The 17953-nt window shown below is 34.7% G+C and overlaps 1 protein-coding gene across 1 annotated transcript in view; it reads left to right on the forward strand.

Annotated features, from left to right (window-relative positions):
- The window catches only part of IL1RAPL1 (interleukin 1 receptor accessory protein like 1), a 1306469-nt gene that overhangs the window by 755767 nt on the left and 532749 nt on the right, over window positions 1-17953 (forward strand). Inside the window, exons 4-5 of the mRNA XM_074323621.1 lie at window positions 13178-13364; window positions 16234-16387. Coding sequence (XP_074179722.1) covers window positions 13178-13364; window positions 16234-16387 — 341 coding nt within the window. The remainder of the gene's footprint in view (window positions 1-13177; window positions 13365-16233; window positions 16388-17953) is intronic.

Genomic DNA, 17953 nt, shown 5'->3' on the forward strand with positions numbered 1-17953 from the left:
TAAAACATTGTGTAACAGTTTTTCCATTACAAAGTATGTTTATACCAGGATGTGATTTGGTTCTCACAACTCCATGAGGTTACATATCCTTATAATTTTATGATCAGATAACTGAAGTTCAGGGAAGAAGAGTTACTTGTCTACGATTACACACAGCTTGCTAGTGGATTCTTCTGCCCATGAAAACCTCCTCTTCTTCTTGTATTCTTTATCACATTTGAATAAAGAGTAGATCCACTTGTGTTTTATTTTTAACACTTAAAATCATATTTCTAATATCATTCTATGGCCTTATATTCTGACAATCTAAGTGTAAAGTGTTTTATTACTAAATTTTTTGTTGACAAGAACCTTAATACAATTGTCATATTCTAAGCATGTTTATATTTATAAGGAAACACAAATCATTAGACCATTTCATTTTTTCTAATAATGGCCTATTTTGCCAAATAAAGTTATTAGATTGTTGGTATTTAAACCATATGTTCTTTAGTGAATTTTAGGTTATTCAGTTTAATGGCTCTTCTTTCTAGTCAGAAAAATATAAAAATTACTATTGTCTGGAGTTGATACTAAAATTGCATAAAAAGTATTGAGAAGAAACCAACTGTAAAATAGGCATAAATCATATATAATAAGAAAGTCTCTCCCCAAAAACGTTTAATTCTGCCTTTAAATTAAACCAACTCACAGTTTAACTCTCCTGTTTTTTCCCCCTTTTTTGTTTTAGATATATAAATAAAAGGCTTTCATCATACCCTTTTTCCCTGAAAATGAGACCTAGCCAGACAAGCAGTCCAAAAGATGCATTAGAGCTGCTTGTCTGGCTAGGTCTCATTTTCGGGGAAACATGGTAGATAGGAATATGCAGAAGTGCCTTAATTTATTAAATGTGCTGTGTTTAAGCATGCTGTGTTTAAGCAATGTCATTTGTAATATTTGCAAATATTTAACTATATCATTTGTTTGCCTCTTTCTTTAACCTCATGGAAGACTTTTAGAAATTTATGTATAATGTACGAGTAGAGGAAATGCTTAGATATTTGTTTCCTAAACTGTTGTATTGGCTAGGATCTAGTCAGTTAAAGCAAATTCATTCCAACTAGTTCAATAGGGGGAGTTTAATATGGGAAATGGGATACAAATATGTGAGAAGACCTGAAATGACAGGATATGAGACAAGATAGGCTTAGTAACAGCAGGAAGCCACTACCACCCCAATGTCGAGAGGGAAAAAGGAAGATGTAGTGTCAGACCCAGACGCTGAAATGACAGACCCTCTCTTGGAAAAGTCCAACCTCGAAGTCAGTTGGCAGGAAATGGAGGACATATTTATGGGATAAAGTGGTAAACAAGGCAGATAAGACTTCCACTCTCATGACACTTACACTGTACGGAAGAGAAAAAAACATACATATATAAATAAATAAAATCAAGACAATATCAATTAGTGATAATGATAAGATAAATACGAAACAAAGTGGTATGCTGAAAAAAGATAAGTCTTTATTGTTCTTGTCAATATTTTGATATTAATTTGATTTTTAAATATTGCATTGAAATATCATTTAACTTAATTATTGGGTTTTTAGTACCCCCTCACTTGCCTCATGCCTGTTCCTTTGGATAAGACTGATATCATTTCGCCTGAGCAAGTAGGTGAATGGTATGGCTATCAGTGAGATAGAGCAGACTAGGATAAAAGTAGATTTGAAGGTAAAAGTTAAGGTTTATTTGGGGACACGTTAGGTCTAAAGTATTTTTTTTTAGAATTCAAAGAAGTGTGATAAATAAGCAACTGGATGTATAAATCTAGAGTTCAGAGAGTATTTCTTTAGTGCTGGAGCTACAAATACAGGAGACAAAACACCAAGATGGTATTTAAAGGAATGAAAGCCTGTCACATGCTATAAGACAGAAGAAGCTTAAATGAGATTACATAAAGGGAGTTTAAATGAGGTAATATATAAAGTCTTTTAAAATAATACCTTTATTGAGATATGATTCACATACCGTATAATTCACTCATATAAAGTATACAATTTAATGTTTTTTTAATTGTGGTAAAATATACCTAACATAAAATTTACTATTTTAACTATTTTTAATTGTACATTTTCATGGCATTAAGTACACTCACCATATTATGCAACCATCACCACTACTTATTTCCAGAAATTTTCATCTTCCAAACAGAAACATTGTATAAGTGGAGTCATACAATATTTGTCCTTTCGTGTCTTAGCATAATGTTTTCAAGCTTCATGTTGTAGCAGCTATCAGAATTTCATTCCTTTTAAAGGCCAAATAATAGTTTTTTGTATGTATGTACCACATATTGCTTATCCATTCATTTTTTGGTGGACATTTAAGTTTGCCCCTTTTGGCTATTGTCAGTAACGCTTCTATGAACATTGGTGAACAAGTATGTGTTTGAGTCCTTGATTTCCATTCTTTTAGGTATATACTTAGGAATAAAATTGCTGGGTCATATGGTAATGCTATGTTTAACTTTTAGAGAAACTGTCAAACTGCTTCCACAGCAGCTGGCTGTAGCATTTTACATGCCTATGGGGTTCCAATTCCTCCAAATCCTTGCCAAAATTTGTTTTCCATTTTTTTTATTCATAGCTATCCTAATGAGTGTAAAATGTCATTGTATAAAACTTTTTACACAAGGTTCCTCCTCCCACCATTTGTCTCAGTAGAATATAAGCTCCATAAAAGCAAGTACTTTACTTATTCACTCCTTTATCCCCAGCTGGGTCTGGCACATAGTCTTTGATCAATAAATATGTATTGACTAAATGAATGGATTTCAAATGCTTAATAATTGATAGATAAATCACTCCTTTAATTAATGATAGTTCTATATTCATTCCTAATTAGAGTGTCTCCTGCTGGGCGTAATGGTTTTCTTTTGTTTTTATGAAATGGCTCTGAGAAGTTGAAGAGGCAATATGCTAAATTTACATAGACTGAAACTATCTCAAACTATAACAGGAGAAAAGGAGGTGAAAGTGTTGAAAAATACGTAATTAGAAAGTAGTGAAAAAGCAAGTAAGATCTCAGGTGTTGTCTTCAAATAAGAGCACCAAGCTCTTGTTATGAGGATGTTAGTTGAGGGAGATGACTGCAATCTCTTCTTCAGGAAGCATTTCTGGCTTCTATTTCCATTTCCTCCAAACCTTTGTTGGGTTAGGAATAGTTTTCCTGGATACAGACACACTTCGGTCTTCTTTGTGTCTGCAGAAATCGGTCAACCTTCTAAATATGCTAAGCTCAAAGCTATCACTCTACATGTAACTCTGATCGTGAATTTTAGTTAACATTTATCTTTAAAACTGCACCAGTCTCCAGAGTCTGGAAATGTGCACCCCTGTCAATTTCATGGAATAGATTAAGTTTTTGTCTTATATATGTAATTAAGAATATGATTTAAATGTCCTTTATAATTAAGGTTACTTACCATCTTCACAGTTAATTTTATTTATTTACTTTTGAAGTCGAGGAAAGCAAAGCTTTAATCAGGAAATATTGACCTGCAAAGTAAAACTGAATAAAGCATATGCTATTATGACATTTAAAAAATATTTAGAGAAGTATCAGCAGGGGAAAAAATCACTAATTATGTGGGTTCTTTCCTGACATTCTCCAGATTTGGTTTACATACAGTAGAAGAAAGCATGTTTTCTGATTTCAAAAAATTAATTGGACTCTAAAAATATCTGATTTGTTAATGAATAAATTTCAGTAAACCCTGATAGTTCTCTGTCTTCTTTAAAGAACAATATAATTTTTGTTTTACTCTGATGCAAGTTTCCCTGTAATTTTCATTGTAAAATGAGAAGGTGGGGTGCAGGATTAGTTGAGCTTCTGGATCCTAGGTCACCCCTTCTCCACATCAATCCAGGAGCAAGATTTAACAGTACTGGAACTACGACAATCACTTTAGAAAAAAGCTGCCTGTGTGATTCTTGGAGAGAAAAAAATATGTTGTTCACTCATTTATCCTTTCTTCCCTTATCTTTCAAATCATGAAGGTCAGCCACCATTTAGAAGAGGGTCTATTGTATCCAGGGTGAGAGAAAGAGATAAGGTGATTGCATGTAGCTAACTATTCAGAGCTAGGAAATCTTCACAGCTGTGTTGCAATTTTTTTTCTTTTTGTCTGGCATGGAAGATACATCCACTGTCAGGAACTGGTACTATGCCAAAGAAGCATACAACAAAAGGGGGTAAAAAATAGGATCTTGAGATTATCATCCTAAGCAAAATAAGTCAGACAAAAAAGGAGAAAACCATAAGATTTCACTCATCTGTGGGATGCAATACTGAAAGCAACAAACAAACAAGACAAACAAACAAAAACTCATAGACACAGACAACAGTTTAGTGGTTACCAGAGGGTAAGGAGGGTAGGGGGAAGGTAGAAAAGGAGAAAGGGGATCAAATATATGGTGATGGAAGGAGAACTGACTCTGGGTGGTGAACACACAATGCAATAGATAGATGTCAGACTGTACACTTGAAACCTATATAATTGTTCAACCAATTATAAATTCAATTTAAAAAAATAAAAAATATTATAGTGGATCTAGGTAAGAGTTATTTACAGAGATTAGTAAGAAAGAAATGTAATCACTCTGGGAGGTGAACACACAATGTGATACGTAGATGATGTATTACAGAATTGTACACCTGACACCTAGGTAACTTTACTAACCATTGTCACCCCAATACACTTTAACTTAAAACAAAAAACCCAAGAAATATAATCAGAACTATGTATCCATTAACTAATAATTCATTCATTTAACAAATATTTACCGAGAGTGCCTACTGTATGACTGGCACTTTTCTAGGCGCTTAGAGAAATCATTATGCCCTTTAAGTCCTTAGCCTCAGTAGGCCATCACAGTGAACAAATTCCTGTAATGGATAATTCTCCATGTGCCAGCAGAAACTGGAGTGTTCAGAAGGGGACAAAGCATTTAAGAGATTTTTAAAAAATGGATCTGATTTATCACAAAGTTAAACGTAGAATAACCGTATAACCCAACATTTCCACTCCTAGGTATACACAAAAAGTATTGAAAGAATGGATTCAGGCAAATATTTGTACATAAATGTTCAGAGCAGCATTATTCTCAATAGTCAAAATGTGGAAACAAACCCAAATGTCCACCAGTTTATATATGAATGAAATAAATATGGTATATTCCTACCCTGGCTTTAATTTACCCAAGAAAAAGAATGAGGTTCAGATGCATACTACAGCACGGACGAACCTTGAACAAATGAAAGAAGTGAAAGAAGCCAGACATGAAAGTCCACATGGTACATGCTTTCCTTTTATATGAAATATTCCAAATAAGCAAATCCATGAAGACAGAAGCAGATTGGTGGTGATCAGGGGATGCGGGGATGGGGAAATAGGGAGTGATTGCCCATAGGTATGGGTTTCCTTTTGGAATGATGAAAATGTCTTAGAAAGAGATAGATGTAATGGTTACACAACATTATGAATGTACTAAATGACTCTTAATTGTATACTTTCAGATGGTTAATGTTTAATTTTATGTTGTGTGAATTTTACCTGTTTTAAAAAATATGCCTCTCAAAATTCGAATAGCATGCAGCTAACTCCATTATTTTACGTATTATGAGAAGAAAACATATTAGCAGAGGACGCAGCAAAATAAGTGGAAATAAGTAATTACAAATTGTGATTGTTACGTAGAAAATAAATGAAGGGATAAGGTAGCTAAAGCTGGATGTCAACCATAGGCTTCACTGAAGAAATTATTTATAATTTGTGGTCTTGAGCCCACGTCCAGGGCCTCAGCTTCCTTCATTGACTTGTTTGCTCGCTCTCTCTCTCTCTCTCTCTCTCTCTCTCTCTCTCTCTCTCTCCCTCTCTCCCTCTCTCCCTCTCTCTGTCTTTTTCTCTCCCTGAAGAGGAAGTCTGAAGGAGACTTTGGGGTCTACAGTGGTGAAGTTTGGAAGTGTTCATGCCCAAGAGTAACTCAGGCAGAGAAATACTGGACTAGAATTTCACACACTGAGGCCTCCTCAACATTATTCCTCCTCATTATTCCAGGAATATTAGACTAGAAAAATAAAAATGGTAAAATAATATTAATTACCTTCCTTAAAAAAGAGGGAGGTGATTATTTTGAATGTATAGTTAGCAGAAGACCATAGATGAAGTTCAATTTACCACTTAGATTTTAAAAAAAATTCAAGTGAGAAGGCAAGAAACTGGCATGTTTAGTTCTTATCATTTGCTCAGTGGTCTTGTTCTAATCTTCTCACAGGTTGATTTTCACCACAGTTAAATCACAAGGTGCTTTAGAGCTCTTTTGAAAAGAAACGCCAATCCAAACAATTTTCCCATTTACTGCCAGTAGCTATAAACATTGTGTGTGTAAGAAAAATCACATATACCAGAGGGGCCACATGCGTAGTTTAAGGAATCACCGTAAAGAATGACAGAAAAAAATTTTAATAATTGTTTTATTTTTCAAATACAGTTGACATACAATATTACATTAGTTTCAGGTGTACAACATAGTGATTAAATGTTTACATAACTTATGAAGTGATCATCCTGATAAACCTAGTAACCACCTGATACTATACATAGTAATTACAATATTATTGACTATATTCCTTGTGATAAAATTGACACCCCATGACTATTTTGTAATCAGTAATTTGTACTTCTTAATCCCTTCCCTTTTTTCACCCAAACCCCAATGCCCCTTCCAGCTGGCAACCATCAAAATGTTCTCTGTATCTATGAGTTTCTTTCTGTCTTGTTTGTTTATTTATTTTGTTGTTTAGATTCCACATATAAGTGAAATCATATGACATTTGCCTCTCTCTGTCTGACTTACTCCACTCTGTACAATACCCTCTAGAATATAGAAAACATTGGAAGGCTTTAAGTTTAAAAATAAACTATCAAACTATATTTATGTTTTAACAAACTCTAAGATGTTCCCTCTACAATGTAATGCTGACATTTTTGATTCCCAACACTTCATTTTCACAACTAATGATTAAACACTGTGGTCAAATTTATGATTAAGGAACCACCTTCCAGACTAGTTCAATTCTTCTCAGGTCTGTATAACTGAACTTCCAGATCTGCCATCCTCTGTGTTGCTTTTCAGTACCCAAATGATTGTGATACATCAAAAACACTGTTTTTATTTTTAAAAAACATTATGTACAAAATATTATGACTTGAAAAATAGCCATATAAAACATAGAAACATGGAATAACTTAATCCTTTAAAAACATTGATCAAATCCCCAACTGTCCTTTTGAGCACATCACAAAGGGGGAAAAGATTTGTAAACATTATGGAAATGTTATTATTTCCCCCAGGGACCTGAAAATTAACATAATATACAGGTCAACTGTTTAGTGACACCATTTGAGTGTGTATTTAACTATCACGTTACTGGTAATTCTGTCAGAGAAAGAGAGAAACTGAACATTACACATTATCATGCATAGGAGGTGTGATTACAGAGTAATTGAAACTGTGCTACCCTGAGGTATGGTGTAGCATAGTTTTTATTATACTCTGTTAGCTAATCAGGTAATACACAAAATTTCCCTTCTCAGACATATTTTCTTTCCTTACCTCCTGCCTGCAGTACCCAAATTTCCGCACCTTGATCTGTAGTTGTGTAACTTTGTCATCCTTCAAAAGGTAAATTTTTAAATTTCTGGTAGCTTCCATGCATGCCAATTCAAAATTTTTCAGTGTTTCAAAGAAGCATACTGCTGAGAAACTTGTGGCGAACTTCAAGGGACTGTACTGACTTCTGGATATTCTATTTACAGAAATTACTTTAATTTTAATTTTCTGTCACATATTTACTTCTTGATTATACCCAATAACATTTGGTAGTTCCCAAGATATGCACTGGATTTCAAGTTTAGATTTTTTTTTTTCTCCCTAGTAAGACAGGACCCTAAGCCAGTCCTTTCGGAAGCCAATCCTTTTACAAGTGTGTTTATAAATTTAGAAAATATGTAGTGGAAAGAGTTGAAGAAGCCGTGATATTTCTTTAACACCTGCTGCTTGCTCCCTTTTAGTTTTATTTGATTTGGGGGAATTTAAGGGCCTAAATTTTCAAAGAAATCCAAGGTAGAGCATATTTTGCCTTTCTCCAGAAAACATATATTTTGGAATGTAAAATAGTATAAAATAGGGGGCTAAGAATGGTAAATTTCTTTTATTTCAAACACACACACACATACACATACATATATGTATATATACATATATGAAGTATATATAAACATATATAATATATATATAGTTTATGTGTTCTAACCCAGCACCAGTACAATATAGAAGAAACCAATGAATTAGAAGTTAGAAGATGTGAGTTCTAATCCCATTTCTGCCATTAATTAGATAGGAGAACTTGGACAAATCATGGACTTCTTTAGGCATCGGGTCCCTTTGTTCTAATCTCAAGAGTTTGAAAGAAGTAACTCTGAGTTGTTTGTACAGTACATCGTGTGTACTACAGGGTCACCCTTGCCAGAGAAAACTAATATTTTTAAAATTCACATTAATATTATTTCTTCACTGGAATGGATAATTGACTGTTGACTCTCAATGATGAAAAACTTTTTTTCCACATCCATGTATATCCTCTCTCTGTAGCCATTTTGTAAACATTGAAACCAGCGGTCATGATTTCACTTTTTTGCCTATATTGCAGCTCATCTATTCTATACAATAGAAGCTGAGTAAATATGTGCTGATGATTTTTACCAGCAGTCCTGCAGGAGTATTCTCCTTACCCCATTTACCCATTCCACAGTATTTCCCTGACTGCAGAGATCCACAGCCCCATAGCAATCATGCTGCAAATTTGATGATGGTGGAGAGTATTCTTTACTTCAAGAGTGTGTAATTCCCCTCAGGGGGATCATATGTTTATTAATGTGTCACAAGTTGCTTGCTTCCTGTTAGCTCTTCTCAGTAAATAGGACTATAGTGTTCATTGGCTGCTGCTTTAGTTTTCACTTTTAAAATCACCTCCTGATAAACAGAAATAGTAAACAAGTATTAAAACATCGAAAGTAATTTGGAAATAGTGCTATCCTGGGGAGTGTGGAATTCCATATGTTACCAGACATTTGTAAATCAGTAGTCACCTCACAGAGCTGGAGAATCAATGTCAGGAAAATAAGAATACCTAAGTGCTCATCTAGGGTCAGTCGCATTTATAGAAGAGCAGGAGGGGATGGCTGGGGTGAGGAGGCCATAGTTTTCACCACCTTTACTGATTCTTGTCCAGCCCAATCCCATATCCCAGATGAAAAAATATACAGACATACCTTGATTCTTATGCTTCACACTCATTAAACACCAAGGAGCTGAAGACATCATGATGGTGATACTATCTAATCTACTTTCTCAACAAACACTGTGTTTCCGTACTGCAAAATGGAAACAAAGGGAGTAGGGAAAAGGGGCGCAGTACTGATAATAAGATCTAACATGTAGTGTGTGCTTACCAGAAGACTGGCGCTGTTCTGAGCTCTTTATGTGTTCTAACACGTTCGATTTCCACAACCACCTATGGGGTCTTTAGTTTTATCTTCTTCTTGTATACATGGGGAAACAGATGTCTAAGGAGTCAAGTAACTTTCCTTTGTTTCATGAGGAAAACCCAAGGAGGATTTTTTTTCTACTTGGGTGTGAAGCTCAAGCTAAAATCGAACACTCTTTTCTCTCAAAGCTGTTTCTTTTTCAGGATTTTCCATGCTGAAAGATTGACTCTACCTTTCATATACTTATCTGAGAACAATTCTTCATTACCTTGTATGCCTCTCTCTTTCCTTTGCTCCTTCACTGTCACATTGATTCTGTATCTGAAATATATTTTGAACATGATCCCTCCTTTCTATATCAACAGGCACTGCCTTTGTTGGAGCTGCCATTTGTTTTTCCTGAATGAATGTGGTTGCTTTCTAATTTGTCTCACTGCCCTTTGTTCTCCTTCCAATCCAATCCATGTTTCTCACTACAATGAGAAAAATCTTTTCCAAAGCCAAATTTCATTATTTCCCAAAATAAAATCTGAACTCTTTGCACTGGTGTACGTGACTTTCAGTCTGGCTCCCCCACACTTCTCCAGTCTCACTTCCTGTTGTTCCTTTATAACTATTTTATAATCCAGCCACACCAAATTATTTGCGGATCCCCAAACATGCCAAGTTGTTTCATGCTTTCAAGCCTTTGTGCGTACTAGTCTCCGCATAGCCTTTCTCAAAATTGCCAAATTCCTTTTTATTATTGTTAATATTTTTATTATTATTAGTTTCAGGTGTACAAAACAACAGAGTGATTAGACATTTATGCACCTAACAAAGTAATCACCCCAACAAGTCTACTACCCCTCTGACACCATACATAGCTATTACAATTCCATTGACTATATTCCGTAGCCAGGTATCTCAGTTTATGAAGTCTTCTTGTTTCTTTCTTTGACACTACTGTGGTAGCACATAGCCCTTTGTAGGACTTACCACATTGAATTTCAGCTTTTTACTTATGTATCACTTCTGGGCTGTGTGGAGCTGAGGGCAGGGATGTGTCTTATTATTCTAGCAAATTCTCTGAACACATTCTCTCAGGACTTTCCTTAGGCTACTGATTGACTTTGTTTAATGGTAAATGGTTTCACCTATTAAATATTTTAGATCTACCTGTACACTACATATTATACAAACCTAGAGAAATCTACATTCAATAATTCTAAATTCTAAATTTGTGGAAATGTCCTTTGTTGCCCAATATAAAGGTGAATAATTATGTATAAAATAAAACTCTGTTTTTCTCCTCTTCTCCCAACACTTCTCACACCAGATGTGTGGGATTTTTCCCACACCAAGCAATTCTGCAACACCAATTGGATGTCCCACAATTCAATTCAGTTCTGACACTATCTACCTGGGGTTAACCTTAGATCCCATAGTTAAGGACTCAGTTCCACATGACTGCCCCTCTCCCCCCCGCCCCCCACACACATTCAAATGCCAATTGTAAGTCCAGATTGTCACCTATGCTTCTGACTGACCAGCTGTAGATAAGAGGTTACCTCAACCCCCCCCCCCCCGGCCCTGGGATTCAGTCTTTTGCTAGAATGGTTCACAGAACTCAGTAAATCATTACAGTGGTACCTCGGGTTTTGAACGTAATCCAAAAGTTCTGGAACATTCGAAAACAGCCGAGAGCTAGGCCTCAGGATCTTGCACTCAGTGGAAGCTGTGTGACATGTTTGACTTCTGAGTCGTGTTTGAAAACCAAAGCATTTACTTCCGGGTTTACGGCGTTCATAAACCAAAATGTTTGTTAATGGAGACATTCGAAAACCGAGGTACCACTGTACTTGCTATTGCTAACTTATTACAAGGGACATTTCAAAGTACACAAATGAACAGCCAGATGGAAGAGATGTGTAGGGAAAGGTATGGGAGAAGAAACACAGAGTTTCCATGCCCTCCCTGTGTGTGCCACCTTCCCAGCACCTTTATATGTTCACCAACCCTGAAGATCATCAGATCTTTTTTTTCAAGAGTTTCAAGGAGCTTAATCTCCAGCACCTGCCCTCTTCCCTGAAGGTCAGTGGGTGGGGCTGAAAGTTTCAACCCTCTGACCTCTTGGTCTATCTGGTGACCAGCCACATCCTGAGGCTACCCAGGGGCTCTAGCCTAAGTCAGCTACTTACCATAAACTCTGTTGTGATCAAAAGGGGACTCCTTATGAATAACAAAAGACACTCCGGAGTATCACTCAGGGAATTGTAAGAGTTTCAGGAGATCTGTGCCAGGAACCTGGGAGAAAGACCAAGATATGTATTATTATACCACAACTAGCTATTTTCTGGCCATTCTCATCATGTCATATTAGCATTTTTAAAAAGCAAAACTCTAAATCAAATTGCTGCTGAAACATCAGAGCAACTTGGCTGAATAAGGAGGAGGACTTGAGGGGCTGTGGTTCACGTACACCAATGCAGAGCACAGAGGAACCAACATCACTGAGCATCTATGACAGGCCAACCAGATTTTGACTTTGTATCACATTTAATACTTGGACAAGTGTTGTCCCTGCACCCCACCTGAGAGGTTCAGAGGGGTTAAATAAGTTGCCCAAAGCTGCAGGTAGTAAGCAGTGAATCTCAAATGCAGAACTTCGATGGTCAAGTATGCAAATAAGCCATTGGGCACTTTCCAAATGAGAAGTTCTCTACCAGACCTAGAATCTGATGTTTTACTCCTCTTTATTCTGCCTGGCACAATGCCTGACACATCATCCGTGTTCATTGAAAGGTCCAGAGACACAAGTAGCAAACCGAGATGGTGCAATTCATTCGAACACTTCCTTTGGTCCCAACACTTTCATAGAGATCTCCAAACATGATTTCTCTTCTCGTGTATCCCAAGTTATAAATCTGACTTAGGAATCAGCAAAGAGTAAAATGAGACATTGATGTAATGAAACGATTCTGTAGAATCTATCAGGACAGGGTTGTCCTTACATAATACATTAAAATGTTTCTCCTGTCTGACAACCTGGACTGCAGGTCCCAAGCCAAATGGATATGAGTCTGTAAAGATAGCGACTTTGCAATGCTTTTATCCAAGACCGTTTTCTGCACAGACTCATGGATAACCTCTCTTCTTATCAAGACAAGCATCACTATCAGAATTGAGCAGCCCTGTGCCTGTCCTATTATGCTTCATAGGTCAGTTACATTTTCTACTTCTCTGTTGAGTTTGCCAATTTTAGCATAAACCCAGGCTTCACATTTTCGTGGCCTAAATTTTTCTTTATTTTTCTAGACACAAAAATTTCTGTTGAACATTTTTTCAAACCAAGCCTGTATATAGCACAAAAAAATTTTTCCAGCAAATGAAAAGTATACAAATGGTTTCACAGAACCAAGCATTGTTTAGCTAGATGACAAGAGACCCCTACGGAATAAGCCACAATGCTGTACCATTAATTAATCAGTGGAGTTTTTGCTCCTCTCTCCTTCCCCCCATGCCCTAAAGTAAACACGGTGACTTGGAAGCACTCGCTTTTTGTTCAAACTAAGCTACCATATTTATTCTGCTTCCTTACAGAAACTCCACGTACTGTATGAAAGTATCCATCTCACTGACAGTGGGTGAAAATGACACTGGACTCTGCTACAATTCCAAGATGAAGTACTTTGATAAAGCTGAACTTAGCAAAAGCAAGGAAATTTCCTGCCGTGACATAGAAGATTTTTTACTACCAACCAGAGAACCTGAAATCCTATGGTATAAGGTATGGACTTTGAATGATTTTATTGCTTATACATAGATTAATGTGTATCTTATTCTTGGAAAAGTTGGATAAAAAAATTTAATGGGTGTGATACAGTTCAGCTCTGCCTTCCTAAAAGACTACAGCAAGTTGTGCTGGTCATTTTAAGTTTTCAAACCAGTGGCTTTGATAAATGCTAGTTAATATTTGTATTGGTAGTCCACTGTAATAAGCTGTTGTGTTTATATTTATATCTAGTTTATACTTACAATGCCTTGAAGTCTATTATAACCTGTGTTGATCATTTCAACAACTAGAACTAAAATTCATTTCAGAGCTCTTCATGTAAATAGGCCAAAATGTCCCCAAACAAGGAGAGAAATGATTGATTTGCTTTTGTGATAAAATAACACTAATTTTATTGAAATGTTCTCTTTAATGGAAGTATCTTTGCATATTCTAATCCTTTTCATATAAAAGCATATGTATTTTCTAAAATAAAATCTGATGAAAACTTATAACATTATAAAAATAGTATTAGATTAATTTTTTCCAAAAACCAAAAGAAACTTTAGATGTAAGCAGGATAATCCAACCTACCTTTACTATCAAGTCATTGACTTTCACTGAATTTCAAGATTTGAACGTACTCTTCAGCTTTTTTCATAACATAAAAGATATTTTCATTATTAAGCGTACTCAAGGTAATACCTTATAGATGCTATAAGCATTTGTCTGGAATATTTTATCCATGGTTTAAAGATTCCTAGTGTAAAATTTGCTTTGTCCAACTCACTGGAGGCAGGAATTTAGGAAGCTGGACCTCTTAGTAACTAGATTCACTAAGGTCAGTGTACAGAATGTAAATCCTCAAAATTGGTTGTTCATTAATTCAAAACTTGTTGAAAATGAAACAAGAAACAAATCTTAAATAATTTTATAAAGGATTTTGCCAAAATTAGCAATGCCCTTCTCTGAGTAAGGCTTAATTTTGATTCTTGATAATAAGTAATGGAGGATCCAGAACAGCCAGGAAACTTTTGAAATATTTTTCTACTTTTCCCTTGAATTTCTATCTTAGACAGTGTCAAACAGCCCTCAAATATTAGCCCCACTGAGTTCTGTTCCAGTACAGGTGAGTTTTAGTTTTTCCCTTATTAAGTTGTATGACTGTTTCTCATCCTGATTCTCTGTGGTTTGCCTACTTTCCATGCGCAGATTCTGAGCAAGTTCTGATGATTGCTTCAAAAGGGAGAGGTATTTGGGGAGTTTGACCCAAGGTCTCCAAGAACAAATATTTTTCTAGTACTCAAATGTGTACATTCAGCTTCTAGATATGTGATTTCTTTGTTCTTTGCTAATAAGTTGATCTTAAAAGTCGCATGCCTTTTCTCACTTTTTGCAAACAATATCTCAAAATTTGCTGAAAACTTAGAAACTATGCATACACATACACATACTCAATTTTTAAATTAGCTGGCCTCACATTAGTCTTTTAGTCGTGTTTTCACTATCTCCCCAATCACTGTGATCTTAAGCTATCAAGACCATAACTAGTGGAGTGATGGATGGAGATGAGGTATATGTAGAATGCAAGTCTTGTAATAATTCAGATTATTTTTCCATAGTCAAGAGAATATATATTCCATATATTCAGTGTATAAGTCATGTAGTTATCACAGTTTATGCAACTAATATGAGGATATAAAATGTATATTTTGGTTTGAAATAACTGAATAATTATCCCCCAATTATACAAAGGCATTGGGACAGAAAATCAAAATAATGGTCTGTAAAGATTTGATTTGGCAATAAGTTTGTTTGTTTTTTAGAAATAATATTACCTCTGAATAGTGTCAAAGGGTTTAAAGCTATTTTTTCCTCATTACATTGATTTGAAATCTGGCTGGAGGAAACAGACTTCTGTCTGGGCAAAAGCAGAAATCTCCTGAGTGGATGTCATTATAATCCAAAGCTTAATTCAGAGGCCATAATTTGGTAGACACATCAACAATGAAAATATATATTTATGGAACTATAAAGACCTTTCATATCAATATTGGCCATTTCTTTCATGGATTATAAACCATATATGATATGAAGAGATTGAACTATTTCTAAATGAAACATGAAAATGTTTAAAATATTGAAATAGAAGCATTTTCCTCTATAGAATTACTTTTACTACTTTCTAACAAATTTACTCATTTTGTATTTTATGTTACCAATATCAAGATGGTTAATTTCATAATCATCAAATGTGGAGTATTTACTTTTAGAAATGCTGTCAGGGTAATCATAACAAATGTCCCTTTTTTCATATCTAATAAATTAACACATATCTGATTTAGAGACACTAATTTTGGAAGTTAATAAAGTAACTCTTTCTAAAAATAATCTTCAAATTGAGACACTGTTTCCCTGAAAATAAGACCTAGACGGACCATCAGCTCTAATGTGTCTTTTGGAGCAAAAATTAATATAAGACCTGGTCTTATTTTACTATAACATATGACCGGGTATAATTAATGTAACATAATATAATATAATATAATATAATGTAATGTAATGTAATGTAATGTAATATAATATAGTATTAGTATAGTATAATAATGTAATATTGGGTCTTATATTAATTTTTGCTCCAAAAAACACATTAGAGCTGATGGTCCGGCGAGGTCTTATTTTCGGGGAAACAGGGTACCTGATTTTCCAGAGATGTGGAGAATATGTGAAAATCTTTGACATTAATCCCAAACTATTTATTTCAGCCCTTTAAAATTATAACTTAAGAAGCTTTTAGTTTAGTTATTCTGAGTAAACAATATATAGTACTTATAAAAATACATAAACACGGTGTACACTACAAAGATGTATGTTCTTCATGTAGGAATGTAGGACAAAAACATGGAGGCCAAGTATTGTATTCAAAAGAGATACCCTGCTTATAAGAGAAGTCAGAGAGGATGACATTGGAAATTATACGTGTGAATTAAAATATGGAGGCTTTGTTGTGAGAAGAACCACGGAATTAACTGTTACAGGTAAGAAGAGTCTTCAGTATTTCATTTGCCAGTAATGAAACTGCCATTTTAAGTTTAGTTTTTGTGCCCCATGTTGATTTTTTCAAATCCAGCAATGAAAGAAGTACTTAACGAAACGCTAAGTGGATTCCTATAGGGGAAATGTATTCCTCCTTGCTTGTAAATCATCTTGTGCTTAAATGCATTTGAAAGGTTAAAGAAAATATGCTTACAGAATTACAGAAATGTTAGCATTTGAAAGTACTTGAAATAATGAGTTTACAATTTCAGAAAATGATGCTTATATTCTGTAGTGGTATCATTTTCAGAAACATTTTCTAGAGGGTTGAAATGGAACATATAAAATCTATCTTTGTCTTTCTGTCTTGCTCCAAATTAGAAAAATTACTTTTTGATTCATTCATCACTCTATGAATCTCACATTTGTGTTCTCATGAACTTGAAAATAACATAATTTCGGGTGTAATAATTGAATAATTATGTGAGATGTATGCATAAAGTCTTTCCCATAACTGCTTGCTAAGGTAGAAGGGCATGAGAACAAGATTCAGCACACTGTCTAAAAATCAATAAATCTACAACTCTCTAGTCACATGACCTTGTTTGAATCACCGCAAGCTTCAGAATATCAGTTTTCTCGTGTATTAAATGACGATGATAGAATTTGCCAAATTTTGGGGGGTTTTGCATGGATCAAATGAGGTAAGGTAATATATATGAAATCAATTTGCAAAATACAGAATTATATGCAAAGGTGCATCATTTTTGTTATCTTTATGTCACGTGGAATATTGTGTTCATACCCTTTTTTACCTTACAGTGTGCTTCTGTAAAAGTGTTCCCAGGTAAAAAGGGGGAAGAAACAAGAGCAATATTGGGAAATTAAAGACATTATTCTCATCTCATTGAGAGAGATTCTTCTTGGTGACATTTTTGTACAATCATATTTAGGAAACATATATTAAAAAGTATAAAAAGGATATCAAATCCTTTAAAGAGATTTTTATTTGTTCAATGATTCATGTAAGGTAGTTTTCCTGCATATGAAAAGTGTTCTGTGAGAGTCACCTTTATCTTACAATAGTCTTCTTTTAAATGGTGAATTACATATTTTGACTTTAAAACTAAATCTAATTTCATGAAATTTATTTGGTGAATAGCAATTATTCTGATCAAAAGAAACTTTAGTTAAATGAATAAGGTACTCTTTGGTAATGCCTTTGATAAATATTAGATCCAGTAAATAACTGACAGTTGAAGATATGACACAGTTGAATAGTAAACACATATTCAATCTTGTATTATGTACCTGTGGTGTGCATGTGTATAATTTACACTAGTTTGGTTTTCAGTTTTTCTGTGTATAATAGGTCTCTGTATAGAAAATTAAAATTAACACTTTATCACTTTACCTCCCTATTTTCTGGAACAGTGAAAAATAGTACTTTCTATAGTTGGGTTTTCTTTTAGATATTAGCTTCTTTATTATTTTTTCTCAATCTATACTGAAGTAGCTTTTCCAAGGAGTAGGTATTGAGACAAAGGAATTTAAAAAATGTAATCAAG

The sequence above is a fragment of the Rhinolophus sinicus genome, chromosome X, assembly GCF_036562045.2.
Source record: "Rhinolophus sinicus isolate RSC01 chromosome X, ASM3656204v1, whole genome shotgun sequence".
Lineage (NCBI taxonomy): Eukaryota > Metazoa > Chordata > Mammalia > Chiroptera > Rhinolophidae > Rhinolophus > Rhinolophus sinicus.